This window comes from Carcharhinus amblyrhynchos, chromosome 4 (genome assembly GCF_965287045.1).
Source record: "Carcharhinus amblyrhynchos chromosome 4, sCarAmb.v2.hapA, whole genome shotgun sequence".
Lineage (NCBI taxonomy): Eukaryota > Metazoa > Chordata > Chondrichthyes > Carcharhiniformes > Carcharhinidae > Carcharhinus > Carcharhinus amblyrhynchos.
Window position 1 is genome coordinate 132,590,452 of NC_137327.1, and position 15,469 is coordinate 132,605,920.

Sequence of the window (15,469 nt, forward strand, 5' to 3'; positions counted from 1 at the left end):
TGTACAAACTCCTCACAGCCAGTGACCCGAGATCGGGAATTGAACCTGGGTCCCTGGTGCTGCGAGGCAGCAGTGCTAACCACTGTGCCACTGTGCCACCCCGTTTCCACTTTCTGGTCTTTGCCTAATACTCTTTTGAATGTCACTAATGAATGGGCTTCCATCATCTTCTTGGGCAGTGGCTGAAGTGATCACTAATTTGGGAAACATTTTAAGGCTTCATTTGCATGATAGTTCCAAACGCAACAGTAGTATCAATGAGGCACAAAAATGTTTATGGAAGGACAGATTATCTGAGTTGGTTTCCCCCATTTAATCATTGTAAAAGCTGCCTCTGGCAGTGGAATTTGCAGGTTATCTTTCTTTCAGGCTGCAGGAGAGTTGTTTTGTATTGGCCACTAGTGCTGTTTGTACATAGATCATTTTCACAACACCGGGTTAAAGTCCAACAGGTTTATTTGGTATTACGAGCATTCAGAACGCCGCTCCTTCATTAGGTGAGTGGAAAGTTGGGTTCAGAAACTCAATTGACACAAACTCAATTGCAAGATAATTATAGATTGGAATGTGAAGAATGGTTGGAATGTGAGTCTTTGCAGGTAATCAAGTCTTTACAGGTACAAGCAATGCAAGCCTGTACCCGTAAAGACTTGATTACCTGTAAAGACTCGCATTCCAACCATTATCTTGCAATCGAGCCTGTGTCTATATATGCCCTGCTTGTGAACCCAACTCTCCACTCACCTGATAAAGGAGCAGCGATCTGAAAGCTAGTGATACCAAATAAACCTGTTGGACTTTAACCTGGTGAGTGAGACTTCTTACTGTGTTTACCCCAGTCCAATGTTGCCATCTCCACATCATAGATAATTCTGATATACTTTGCATCTTGCTGCCAACAAGTTCTAGAGGCTTGGCTTACCTTGGAATCATATTTCAGCTTCACCCCACATTAAAACAGCATCAGGGGAGCTTTAATTGGTGCTGAACTTTCTAATGGCTTTGTGTGTCCAAGACTAGGAAGAACACCAATCCTCCTTCAACTTGCTGATAGTCAGCTGGAGATCTGTTTAGCCAGCTCCTTTCTTGTCGGGGTTCTGGTAAGGTTGGTCTCTCACATGCTACTTTTGCAATGGTGAAATGAGGATCACCAGCGCACACTGAGATGGTAGCTGATTGGAATTCCTTTGCCAGGCTTCAAATTGAGATTTCCCCTTCAGTTTTTTAGAAAAACAGGAATATCCGGTAAATTCAACACCTTTGTATTCCCAGGAATGCAACATGTCTCAAGGGAGCAAAGTTCTGAAGAACTGCAATTGAAATGGAACACTTCCTCATTCAGCAACCTCATTCACTTTAACCCTCTCCAGTCCATTGTCCTGGAAACACCAATCGTCTGGACATTTTTTGAGCAGATCCAAGCATTTCCCCCAATGTCTCCAGCATCATTTCCACACTTTGGAAGCAGCAACATGGAAGATCGTGGATTGGGATAAGCAAAATAACTTTATTGTTGCTTCAATGTTTCACATTTCAGGTAAATATTTAGAGCCACAGTGTTTTCCAGTTCACGTACTTGGTGGTTAGGAGTTCCAACATCATTCTGACATCCAGAAAATGCCAAAGTCCAGAAATGACTTCATCCCAAGCATTCCACGCTGGAACAGTTACAGTTCATCACTTCCCAAGTTGGCTTGAGCTTTCTGTATTCTCTCCCACCAAGATCTCTCAATTCCAAACTTAGAAAGGGACTTCATAACCCAGGAGTTCATCATTTTTAGTTCCACTGTTTTTTAATTCATTCATGGGACATGGGCGTCGCTGGCTAGGCTGGCATTTATCGCCCATCCTTAGTTGCCCTTGAGAAGGTGGTGGCGAGCTGTCCTCTTGAATCGATACATATGCTGTGGGGTTGACCGTAAATGCCGTTAGGGAGGGAATTCCATGATTTTGACCCAGAGACTTGGGAGTAGAATTGCCAATTAGAACCAAATTTGGGGTAATTTTGTACTTTAGACGACATCCTCCAAGAACTGAGTTGAGACCAACCCCAATGAATCTTAAATGAGCCCCTTACAGTCAACACACAGACTTAACAGAGCCCTTTTAACAAGAATACATGAGTTTATTGTTCACTGTACTTTTATTTGGCAGCTTATATATCTCCGCAACATCACTGGCAAAGGGGAAGCAATGTTGCTTTGTGAGCAATTAACATTCGGCCACTTGCTTTAGCAATTATAAATTGAATCTATACAGGTTCAGAATTGTTCAATACAAACATCCAAATTTAAAATTTCAGCAGTACCAAATACCATTCAAAGTAGAAACCTGACAGTATCGATCCTGCAGAGACAGGTATTAGGTGACAACAAAAAAAGAATTCAAATTTGGAATTGGGCGCTTGTCCAAAATGAGAGAAAAATCAATTCCAGACACAACGATGGGCGTACAATTGAGAGTAATTCATCTGAATTCTGAAATGGACACTCTTCCCAAGCCATCTAGAGATGTTGGGGGGTGGCAATTTTCTCAGTGAGTGATCAGGCACTCGCAAGCAGGTTCAAGAAATGCTGTGTCATAGGAAAATTGAGCTGAGTCGAATGCGCTTGCAGTGCAGTGAAACAATATCAAATAGCACCATTGTGAATACAAACACTTGTGGTTTTTAAGAATATGTTGCTTTCTCTTTTGCGTGACAGGGGGCTGCTCTGTCTGTTTTTTGAACTGCGCACAATTTTCCAATGCGTGTTTTGAGTAATGTGAGGATTTGCAAAATCTACCCTTAGAACTTAAGCCATGACCTAATTCCTTACCAGGCTTCCACTTATGTTTTCTATTGTGTTGTGAAGGATTGCAACCCCCACATCTTAAAAAATGAAGCATTTGAGCTGATTACCTTATTCAAAAACACTGTGAACGTGTTGTTGGATCAGGGGCAGCTTCTTGGCCTTAATCGCCCTATCCAACTCCAACACGTCCTTCTCGCACATTCTTGATTAAAAACAGAAACCTTGACCATAGTACATAAGGCTACCTCTGAAAGAAAAGCACCATATTCAGTGAAACTAGTATCTGTGCTGAATAAAATGTCATCGTGCTTAGCAATGGGGAGTAGTCAGTGTCTCTACATTGGGTAGCACTTGAAACACAGGAGCCATTCATCCCTCTACTTCATGCTAACGACAGTTATTAAATCACCTCAGTTTGTAGCTGTGACAAATGTGACTCCAGCTGATCTCACATGCATAACAATAGCTTCTTATTGCAAACTGCATCACTGCGTCACATTCACAAAATAAAAGAAAAGCTCTAGCAATTAGATTTGAAAGTGTGGCATGAGACTCTTTTCAATTTGATTACCAAACGCCAGCTCTTTCCCATGCCTTCATCTCAGGTGGACTTATTTCTGTAAACAAACATCTTCAGGCAAAGAAGAGACTATATCCTCCTCAGCTGTCAGCGTGTGTTTATAGATTGGCTTTGTCCTGTGATCAGTGCAAGGAGGGACATATCCTGCATCTTCACTCGCTGTTACGATATCGTTCACTAAGTAATGAAGAGTGCGTCAATGCACCACACTTGGCGAAGATACCGAGGGCAATGGATCTCTGTTTGTACCAAAAACAAAGAGAGCCATAATGCTGCGTTGGAGGATTCTGTGCTAATGTGAAATGGTGACTGAGAGGCTTCACTCTCCAAGCAAAGGTCAACTGAGACGATTGGGGGGTGACACCTCTATTTAACTTTTGCAGGCAGTTTTCAGTATGGTTGAGTGGTCGCTTCCAATCTTCCCACTTAAGAGTAGGAAGTTTGCATTTTGTAGAGGGTGCAAATCAAAGCTCATTATGAGTGAAAGCCAGTTGAATACATCCATGCAGAAAAGCATGCGTTCTTAGTAACTGGATCTATGTCGAAGCTATTCCGTGGAAGAGAGGGCAACAATTTCACTTTCTGAGGTAGCCGTAAACATTAAAAAGAGCACCTTTGTGATGAGTAAACGTGAAACTTCCACAATATTTTTCATTTCTTGCTTTTCGATTATGACTCGTGAAATAAGAAATGCAGATGAAAGCTTTAGAACCAGTCTCCTGCACATTTTGGTCATTGTGGAAAGTCATTGTGTATAGTTAAGTGTGTACGTTTAAAATACGCGAGTGAGAATTACAGAAAGCATTCCTATTGCGGGAGAGTGAATTGCAGGATTGGGGCAGTGGGGTGCATCCTTTAAAATTAAATTCCACAAGGAAGCAAACTAACGTATTTACAGTACTTGAAAAAAAAAGCCTTTGAAACACAGACCAGTTTATCTTCAGTAGATTAGATTTGAGATGAAAATACTTTGTATTGTCTGACACCGTTTGTTTAGCAATCCCAAAGATAATGTGTGGGTTCGGTGAATTGGCCGTGCTAAATTGTTTCTTAGTGTCAGGGGAATTAACAGGGTAAGAATGTGGAAAAGGCCTGGGTGGGATTGTTGTCAGTGCAAGCTCGATGGGCCAAATGGCCTCCTTCTGCACTGTAGCCAGTCTATGATTCTATCCATATGACTAGCTCAAGAGGCCTGCAGCCTGTGGTTCCTGAGTCACATGTAGCTGATTAAGGCCCTGACCCTAACTGCTTAAAACCATTTTGATGGCAATCAAATGGCTTGTTTCATTTTGTTAACACTGTACTTGTTAAAAAAAAAAAATTTTTTTATAGAAACATTACAAATGTTGTTGCAATGTGTCTCTGACTTATTGGTATTTAAATAATACACAGCGACTCTTAAGAGTTGGGGTTTTTGACTAAATTTTTAAAAAACGGTTCTTGTTAATGTTGCCGACCCCTGTCCCAGCCTCAGTTTTGTGATACAGCTTAGAGGAGATGAATTGCAACAGAAGCAAGTTGCAATGTTAGGGCACGCAGGAAAATTATTTTGCGTCCTGCCAATTTGGGGAAGGGATAATGCCAAGTCAGTGTTGGCATCGTACACCAGAATACCAGTTCAGTGAGTAGTTAGCGCTGCAAACAGCCAGGTGTAGGAGCACACAGGTAATCGGCAAAGATGGTCTTAATAAAAAGTTGATGCCCAATCTCATTTTTTTAAAAAAAAGCTCGAGGAGCTGGTATTTTGTTGCAGACAAGGGTAGCATCAAGTATGGCACAGCCCATCGGAAATGGGCCTTCACCTTCGTACTGTCTGGTGGTGTCCACACATAGTAGTGCTTCTTGTACTGAGACATGGAGCGTGGAACAATACAGCACAGGAACAGGCCCTTCGGCCCACACTGTTATCATGACGTCAAAGTAAACCTAGCATTGGCCCGATCAGATTGAGAGGACCTACTGAAAATAAACTGCACCTGAATATATTGGAGGCCAGAACCAGTAAATATTGGCACCGTCTGGTCCCTTATTTGCTTGTGTGGAAGCTCAGTAGGTTAATAAAATGGGGGCTTTGCAGTGTGGTAAGTATCAAGGCACACCATTTTGTTTTATACAATCGATTTTAAAAACCACCTCCTCCCGATATACAAAGTTTGTGAAGTCGGCTGGCGATTCGTCAGAAAGGCCCTCTGTGCCTGCTGGCGGAGTAAGAGTCACGTTGACGGGGAGGATCCGAGCTGGCTGGCCGCTACAAGTACTTCATGCAGACTTGACAGCGGCTGACCCGTGTCCGCAGCTGGCCCGCTTTCAGCGTCTCCGAGGGCGGCGACTCCACAAACTGCCGATTCGCCTCCACGATGGTCAGCCAGAAGCTGTACTTGTTGGCGAAGTAGTGGCACGTGCCGTGGGCGCCGTTGCACTCGATGAAGGGAGTGGAGCGGAAGTCCTCCAGGCAGGAGCCTGGCGACACGAGAGACTGGCCCCCGCCTTCAGCGCCAGCGGCTGTGTGCTGGGGAAGAGAAAGAATTCAAATGAGCGGTCAGTATCTGCCAACAACTACTGCCACCTCTAAATCAGATGGATGGAGCTCTATCTCCCGTCTCCTGGGTGAGAAAACGGGCAGTGGACGACTAATAAAATAATGCGCCGTGCCATCGGTGCCTCCATTCTGCTGCGGCAGGGGAGCCATCAGGTGAGCCACCCACCCACAGACCAACTAAGACCCTCAACTTTATACTTATAGAGTTTTTATACGGGGTGTGGTGGGCCCAGCTCCAGGGATTTTAATATTATACAACTCATTACCCTAACCTTTCAGCTGCATTCTTTCCCTGAACTGTGAAACCCTTTACCTCCCCCATACATCTTTTCCTTCTTTACTTCTTGAGACGCAATGCTTGGTGTCACCTCATGTCTAGTTCAGGATTCATTTCATCTTCTCCGCTTCAACCTTGTTGGTGTTTGCACTTTAGATCATAGCTCATAGAACCCTACAGTGCAGAAAGAGGCCCTTCGGCCCATCAAGTCTGCACCGAACACAATCCCACCCAGGCCCTACCCCCATATCCCTACATATTATACCCACTAATCCCTCTAACCTCTGCTACCCTGGACACTAAGGGGCAACTTCTTAGCACGGCCAATCAACTTAACCTGCACATCTTTGGACTGTGGGAGGAAACCAGAGTACCCGGAGGAAACCCATGCAGACATGAGGAGAATGCGCAAATTCCACACGGACAGTGACCCGAGCCAAGAATGGAACCCAGGACCCTGGAGCTGTGAAGCAGCAGTGCTAACCACCGTGCTGCCCTAATCCTTAACCCTCAGTCTCGACTGAAACAAAAGTAGGAGGTGCGTACACAGGAGAAGTGATGTTTTGTGATCATTTTGGAATGACGTTTGTGAACTCTGCAGTTGGCATGGTGGGTAATGTACTGCCATGTGCGTGTTGTGCCAGGGTCCCAGATTTGATTCTAAGTATTGATTCTAGAGTTAATTGATTTCACCTCGGGCAGATGCTATGGCACTGCTCAGCAACTCTGAACTAAAGTGGATAGGGGTGAGGCTGGAGTGGAATTAGCCAGAGATCCCACTCCTGCCCTTTATCCGGGGATCGTCGCTAAAATGTGTGCGTGGGCAAAAGGGCAGAGTAGGACAGGATGTGAGTTTGACTGTGATGCCGCCCAAGATGAATAGCTTGTTGCCATTCTTTGTCCAAATTAAGAACGGTTACTTGGATGAGATGACACATGCCCAATGATGGGGAGGATGAAGAAAACTGCTGGAAAAGGTTTGAAATTTAAATAAAATAACTTGAAATGATTAATTAATGATCAGTTTAAGTGCTTATAATGAGGACACCAGTTTTAGTAGTTAGATTTCTGAAGTCCTCAGCAGAGCTGGGAGAGAGCTTTGCTCCGTGGAAAGCTGCCTTCAGGGCGAATCCTGCCACCACAAACTGTTGCTTTGTCCTGGCTGTCCCTCCACCTGCACTCCCCATCACCTTGTCTAACCCGCGTGGCAACATCACTTTCTGCAAGATGACTTAGCACTAACCATGAGGAAGGAGTAGCCTATCCAGAGACTCCGCCAGCCATCCGGACACTGTGGAATGGTTATATCCTGGCTGTGCACAGCAATGGCCTGAGACGGCACCTCACAGACTGAACAGCGGCTGATGTAGCGTCGGATCTGCAGGTTGGAAACGGGCATCATGGGGATGGGGGCAGTGGTAGACAGCCAGTAGGACTTGTCGTTCCTGTTTGCGTAGTGGCACACCTCATCGACGTTACAGTAAAGGAAAGGCATGGTGGTGAAACGGGGCAAACATGAGCCAGCCATTCCTGTAGAAGAGCAAAGGTAATATTCTAGAATCACAAACGTACACACCTTTACCAGATTCCAAGAGCACATCACATGGTCATGCGTGCAATGCTGCATTCGCTCACTCTGTAAACTGCATCCGTCAATGATTAGGATTTAAAATGCAACCAGTTCTCTGGCAAATGCAGGTTTCATTTCTTCCAATCAAGGTGTTGACTCATGCTGGGGGCACTCCACTCCATGGGCATCTGCTGGCAGCTGCCCAGAAAACCAACGTTCACACACATTGCTGGACAGTATTTGATGCTAGGCTTGTGGAGACCACGTGCTAAGCATAGATGCAGATACTCTTGGGATCAGGACAGGGATCCCTGTGGTGTTTATCCTTTCTAAGCCCAGTTGCATGGAGGTTGATTGTTGCACCTTAATGCTGCTCTAACTCCCAGTGCTGACTCCAGGTACCTTCCTAGTCCATGGAGTTTAGTTCTGCAATGGGCTATGTATTTGTTTAGAATCATACAGTGCAGAAGGAGGCCATTTGGCCCATCGAGTCTGCACTGACCAAGCCCTGTCCCCAAAACCCCATGCATTTACCCTAGCTAGTCCCCCTGACACTAAACGGCGACTCAACATGGTCAATCCACATAACCCGCACATCTTTGCTTTGTGGGAAGAAACCGTAGCACCTGGAGGAAATCCACGCAGACATGGGGAGAATGCGCAGACTCCACACAGATAGTGACCCAAGCTGGGAATCGAACCTGGGTGCTGGGCACTGTGAGGCAGCAGTGCTAACCACCGTACCACCATGCCACCCTGATGAGTCACCAAGCACTTTTTTCTTCACAGGTCCCACAACAAAAAATCAATGGGTTAAAAATAATCCAGGTTATAACTTTACCAGTAACGTTGCTTTCTGTTATTGCTATTGGTTTGCATTTTTTTGCAATGCACATTGAGCTCATTGTCCAGAGCAAATGGTTTCTGTGTGGCATTCAGCCACACAGTATTCAAGTATGTTCAGATAGAGCTACAGTTCTCTGGGTTAATGACGAGACTGGTGGACATTAAGTCCAGCTTCCTCACACTGTGGAACTCATCAAGGCTCCTGAGGCAGCACCTTCCAAACCTAAGACCACTATTAGCAAAAGGATAAGGGCACCAGGTAGCTGGGAACACCACTGCCTGCAAGTTCCCATCCAAGTCACTCACCCATCCTGACTTGGAAATGTATCACCATTCCTTCACTGTCGCTGGGTCAAAACCCTGAAACTACCTCCCTAACAGCACTGTAGGTGTACCTTCACCTCAGGGACTGCAGCGGTTCAAGAAGGCAGCTCACCACCATCTTCTCAAGGACAACTAGGGATGGGCAATAAATGCTGGCCGAAGAAAAATACTGTCTCCCAGACGCTTTGTATTTTGTGTCACGACATTGATGGGACCCTGGCTTCCTTGGTATTTCTGAGGGGCAGTGGAGGGACATGGTGCCATGGCGCTCACCCAGATCCTGGTTGTGAGTCTTCTCTTGTCCTTCCACAAACAGCAGGCTGTACCCGTCCCACAAACTGCTCATTCCCAGCGGGCAGGCTGGCACGATGTCTGACTGACTGTGCTTCACCAGCGTGTAGCCCACACTCACACCGCGGGCTGGTATTCCTGGCAGGCCTGCTGTGCCTGGGTTCCCACGGTTACCTGGGGAAGAGAATAATTAAGAAGGTAAGAGCGCTCCGCAGCTTTTCAAACGTTGAAACTGGAAGCCCACATTTTTACTGATTTTTTTTTTGTTGTGTACATTCTGTGGTGACAGCTTTTTTTAAGTTAACAGGAACTCTGTGTGAGCGATCGGAACACACATCTAAACTGACACAAGAACACAAGAAGTGGTGTCAACTCCAACTTAACTGTCTGTCCCCATCACCCTCGACTCTTTTGTCAATCAAAAACCCATTTAACTCTGCCTTGAATATAGTCAATGACTCGGCATCCACTGCCTTCTGCGATAGAGAATTCCACACACTAATAACACCATGAGAAACTATCTCCTCATCTCCAACTTAAAGGTGAGACCCCCAACTTTTAAACTGTGCCCCCTAGTTCTAGACTCCCCGCAAGGGGAAACATCCTCTCAACATCCACTCTGTCAAGTGGCCTCAGCATCTTATATATTTCAATAAGGTCACCTCTCAGTTTTCTAAACTCCAATGGGTATGAGCCCAATGTGTCTCATACTTTTCCTCATAAGATAGTCCCTTCATCCCAGGAATCAGTCAAGTAAACCTTCCCTGAATTGTTTCCAGTGCACTCCGATGGGGTCTGACTAGAGCCTTATTCAGAAGTACATCCCTGCTCTTGTATTCTAGCCCTCTCGACATGAATGCTAACATTGCATTTGCCTTCCTAACTGCAGACTGAACCTGCACGTTAACCTTAAGAGAATCTTGAAGAAGAGCTCCCAAGTCCCTTTGTCTTTCTCATTTCCTGAGCATTTCCCCATTTAGAAGATAGTCCAAGACTCCATCCCTCCTTCCAAAGTGCATATCCTCACATTTTCCCACATTGTTTTCCACCTGCCGTTTCTTTGCCCACTCTCCTAACCCGTCCAAGTCCTTCTGCAGCCTCCCTGCTTCCTCCGTACTGCCTGTCCCTCTACACATCTTTGCATCGTTTGCAAACTTAGCAACAGTGCCTTCAGTTCCTTCCTCCAAAGGATGAGTTAAAAAAAAGCACAAGTCATGTGTATTTATCTTACATATGCACACAACAGTACACACAGACAACACATTTATATATACACTAACCCTTCATGTACTAATATACTGTGCCTGTGCATTTAATCAGGCGGGAGGTTGGCAACAGGCGACCCTGCTGCGTTCCTGCCTCACCACCTACTCAGGTTCTTAAGTGACAATTAATGCCCACTCCTGCCGGGGGCAGAGCGTTCACCTTGTGGGAAGCCCAACAATAAACCCATCAGAGTCACTTGCAACTTCCAGGAAGGGGTGCCTAACTGAGAGACATGGCATTGGTAAAGGGTGGTCCTTGGTACCCATTGCCTCCCCCTCTCCCCTGTGCCCCTACTCTGCGAATCCCTTCCTGCCGTTACTCAATTGATCCTGGCCCGGGGTGAGTTGCCTTACAGGAAGAAGCCACCGCTTCCCCGGTGGCGCCGCTGAGCAAAGCCCAGCTGCCGACCTCCAAGTGGTCAGCTCTCGGCACGAGGGACTTCACCCCCTGGCATCCTTGAACTCTGGCAGGCTCACTGCTGTCCAATTAAGTGCCTGGTTGGCACCCAATAAAGTGGCCCTTCCCAAAAGGAGGGTTACGAACAACGATGGGTAAACAGGATCTGGCGTGAGTTACAATATGGATTGCACACTCTAAGAAGAATGTCAAAGCATTGGAAAGAGTGTTGAGGAGATTGTCTTGAAAGCTACCCAGGGTGAGGGACTTTGAGTATTTGAAAAGACCAAAGAAGCTGATATCAGAGGGTAGCGAGTGCCTGGAACGCGCTGCCAGAGGAGATAGTGGAAACAGGTACATTCGCAACAATTAAGAGGCATCTGGATGGGTACACAAATAGGGAGGGAATAGCAGGACATGGACCCAGTAAGGGCAGAAGGTTTTTTTTTATAATTTAGTTGGGGCATCATGATTGGCACAGGCTTGCAGGGCCAAAGGGCCTTCTCCTCTGCTTTGCTTTTCTTTGCTCCATAACAAAGATATTTTTGCTCTGTCCATATTTTTCAAATACAAAGCACTTGTAAAGGTGAAGAACAGGGCCAACAAGTCCTGAGAATGCTGGATGTCAAGGGTTATACAGGATTGGATAAGAGAAAAAAAAGGGAGGCTTGAGGCAGAATCAGGGGGCTCAGAGAATTATAGGAAGCGCAGGGGAGAGGATTTTAAAAATAAATTAGGAGAGTGAAGAAACACTGACAGGTGTTATGACACGGAGGTGATGTTTCCCTCTGTTTGATTTTGGAACCATCCAAAGGGAAATACCTCACCTCGTAATCTCGTACAAATGTGTGTGAAGTTGTAGGAAGTTACCGGTTTTGGTAAATTAAAAAAGGATCTGACACTCTCTACCATGAACAATTAACAGAACTTTATTTTTTAAACTGGTGACAACCTTATTAAAACAATTAACAAACTGAATAAAATCTCAATAGAATGTTGTTCGAATACTACAAGATTCATTCAGGAATAGTTGAATAAGTCATTACAGAGTTTAGTCACTCTCAAGTAAAATACAAGCAGGCGTCTTTGGAAATATGACCTTTTTTCACTGATGCTCACATCTGGAACACTTTCTGGGTTGGTATCTCTCTCTATTCTGAGGATGGTTTTATGAAGACATACATGAAACTGCAGGATTTACATGAGAGCCTCACCTACCCTCTTTCTGATCCAAGAGGCGGTAAGCATACTCTGCCAGTTACCCCTCCTTGTCTGGATTTATATATCTGGAATTAGCTCACAGTATTCCTGCGATCTGAGTGGCTTGAAGCTGTCAACAACCATCACATTTGAATTCCATAGGTTCTGTGTCTCTGCGTGCTTGTTTTAAACTCATTGGTCCAATTCAAAAGCCTGTTTTGTTATGTTGGAACACTGACTGCATGATACAAATATTGCAAAACCTGCTTCTGCAGCCTGCACTCTGCAATTTAAAATCCACGCATAAAGACAACTGTTTTTTAAAGAAACAATGCTGTATGATTTCTTTTCTCTGTATTAGTATTTCTTTTCAGTATTCACATTTGTCAGGCACATACGCAACTTCACAACACAAGCAAAAATAAAGAAGAATCTCAAGGTGATTTATAAATATATTAATGGCAAGAGGGTAGCCAGAATGATAGGGAGCGGGATAGCTTGATCTTGGGTTCAGACATAGCTCGGCACAACATCGAGGGTCGAAGGGCCTGTACTGTGTTGTACTGTTCTATGTTTCTATGGAGTCAGGGAAAGTGTAGGGATCAAAGTGGTGACCTCTGTGTGGAGCCGAAAGATATTAGTGAGGGATTAAACGAGTATTTTGCATGAGGGGGAGAAACAGAATTGATGCTGCTCATATGCACTTCAGAATTAGCCTGATTGACTCGGAATCAGAATGATTGTCAATGTCCTCAGCCATAAAATAATACAATTATAAAGAAAATAATTCAACAATGAGTATAATCATTTTCTACAAACTGTATTGATGGTAAGGAAGGCAGACAGCTCCACCAAAAAAAAAGCTCAAAATGAAGAAAATAGTCTTTGATAAGATGTCAGTAAAAAGAGAAACATTTTCAATAACTGTTATTCTGCTTTCTTAAACCATTCAATTAAACAATTTGGTATGAATATTCAGGGAGTTATAATCAGTAAAATGGTACGATTTTAAGCACAAATTTCAAATTGTTTGTGTATGTATCTTACCTTCAAATCCAGGTGGTCCAGGGTATCCCTTCAGGCCTGGATCTCCCCGCAAACCCGGAGGCCCAGGTAAACCATTTGGTCCCACTCGGCCCGGTTTCCCAGGTTGGCCCTTGATACCTTCAATTCAAAATAAAGGAAACTTATCCTCTACACAGCCCCCAGCAGTGTTGATGCTTGCAATTCTCAGAATCGCAGAATCCCTACTGTGCAAAGAGGCCATTCGGCCCATTGTGTCTGTGCCAACTTGCCGACGGAGCATCTTAATGGAGTCCCATTCCCTTAACCTCCCGCATTTACCAGCTAATCCCCCTAACCTACGCACCTTGAGGAATCTAACATGGCCAAACCACCTAACCTGCACATGGTTGGAATGTGGGAGGAATCCAGAGTGCCCGGAGGAAACCCACACAGGGTGGCATCAAAGTAGCACAACTTTGAGGCACCCTGCTGCAACCCTGTGTTGAACTTCCTTTGAGAGGCACAGGTATCAGCAACACCGCAAATTACACTCAAGTCTAATGGCCTGGCTTACTCAACAGAAGGGGAACCAGACAATGGTGATACATAAAAAGTAGCCGTCCTTGTCAAGCAACAAGGTTCTGTGACTGTAAGGAAAGAAATCCGAATAATTCATCCTGAAATTGTTTACACCTCTAGAGTATTTGCTTCCAATCAGACCACGGGTTGTTTTTCTTGGAGCTTAGAGGACAGAGGGGGTGACCTGATTGAGGTGATTATGAGGAGCATGGACAGAGTGGACAGTGAGCAGTTGCTCCCCTTAGGTGAAGAGTCAGTCACAAGGGAACACAGGTTCAAGGGGTGAGGGGCAGGAGGTTTAGGGAGGGTGTGAAGAAAGACTTCTTCCCCAGAGGGTGCTGACGGTCTGGAATGCGTTGCCTGGGTGGGTGGTAGAAGTGGGTTGCCTCACATCCTACCTGGATGAGCACTTGGCAGACCATAACATTCAAGGCTATGGGCCAAGTGCTGGTAAATGGGATTAGGTGGGGGAGGTCAGGTGTTTCTCAAGTGTCGGTACAGAGTCAATGGGTTGAAGGGCCTAGTCTGCGTTGTGTGGTTCTATGACAGATTGAGTTGGTTAGGATTGTATTCGCTGGAGTTCCGTAGAATGAGGGGGAAATCTCACAGCAACCTCTAAAATTCTAACAGGTCTAGACAGGGTAGATGCAAGAAGGATCCACCTGATGGTGAGGATGTCCAGAACCAGGGGTAATACCCTGTAGATACAGGGTAGATGGTTTAGGACAGAGATGAAGAGGAATTTCTTCACTCAGGGGGTGGTCAGCCTGTGGAATTTGCTGCCACAGGAAATAGTTGAAGTTAAAACAGTGAGCAGTTAGATATGCACTTAGGGGAAAAGGGCATCCAAGGATACAGGGGGAAGGCTAGGTCAGGATTCTGAGTTGGAAGAGCAGGCACAAAGGCCGGATGCCCTCCTCCTGCTCCAATTTTATTCATGTCTATGTCCACTTTCTCTCCTATTGCTGACTCTAGTTATCTTCCCTCACTGTTGGCCATCCGTTCAATCTCAAACAATTTGATTGAGATAACATGAACATAATAACATTGCCAATGAAGCATACCTGGAAATCCTGGATAACCGGAGCTACCTGGGTCTCCCACAGGGCCTTGTGGTCCATTAAATCCTGGTAGGCCTGGAGGACCCGGGATTGCGGGCGTCGTTATGATATCTGACGGTTGTCCTGGAAAGCCTCGTGGCCCTGGATTGCCTGTTTGGAACACGGCGGTTTGTTGGTTATTTATTACGCCAAGAAAGTGAATAACCGGACATACATCAATAAGAAATATTTTCAAAGAACAAAGAACAAAAACAGCCCGGGAAACAGGCCCTTCGGCCCAACGAGCCCGCGCCGCCATTTTAATACTACCAGCCCCCCCTCCACCCATGACCCTTATCTATTGTTTTTATGGTAATCCACATTTAGGGAAACTAATTTAGGGACACAGGTTCGATTCCCGCCTCGGGTCACTATCTATGTGGAGTTTGCACATTCTCTCCGTGTCAGCGTGGGTTTGCTCTGGTTTTCTCCCACATCCCAAAGATACGTGGGTTTGGTTAATTGGCCATGCTGAATTGCTCCTTAGTGACAGGGGGATTAGCAGGGTAAATATGTGGGGTTACGGGGATTGGGCCTGTGTGGGATTATGGCCGGTGGATTCTCAATGGGACGAATGGCCTCCTGGACTGTAGGATTCTATGACCCATTTTGGACTTGGAAAATATGTGAAGTGAAAGCAAACTTTTTTCTGTAAATTCATTTGTGGGCATGGGCTGGGCCAGCTTTTATTGCCCATCCCCAGA

General features: G+C 45.3%; 1 protein-coding gene across 1 annotated transcript in view; it reads right to left on the minus strand.

Moving 5' to 3' along the window:
- Positions 1–2,104: 2,104 nt before the first annotated feature.
- LOC145342476 (uncharacterized) overlaps positions 2,105–15,469 on the minus strand; it is a 363,690-nt gene continuing 350,325 nt past the window's right edge. The window contains exons 44-48 of the mRNA XM_080188038.1: positions 14,730–14,876; positions 13,129–13,245; positions 9,202–9,393; positions 7,432–7,718; positions 2,105–5,881 (exon numbers count right to left, since the gene is read on the minus strand). Of these exons, the coding sequence (XP_080044164.1) occupies positions 5,621–5,881; positions 7,432–7,718; positions 9,202–9,393; positions 13,129–13,245; positions 14,730–14,876 (1,004 nt within the window). The 3' untranslated portion in view covers positions 2,105–5,620. The remainder of the gene's footprint in view (positions 5,882–7,431; positions 7,719–9,201; positions 9,394–13,128; positions 13,246–14,729; positions 14,877–15,469) is intronic.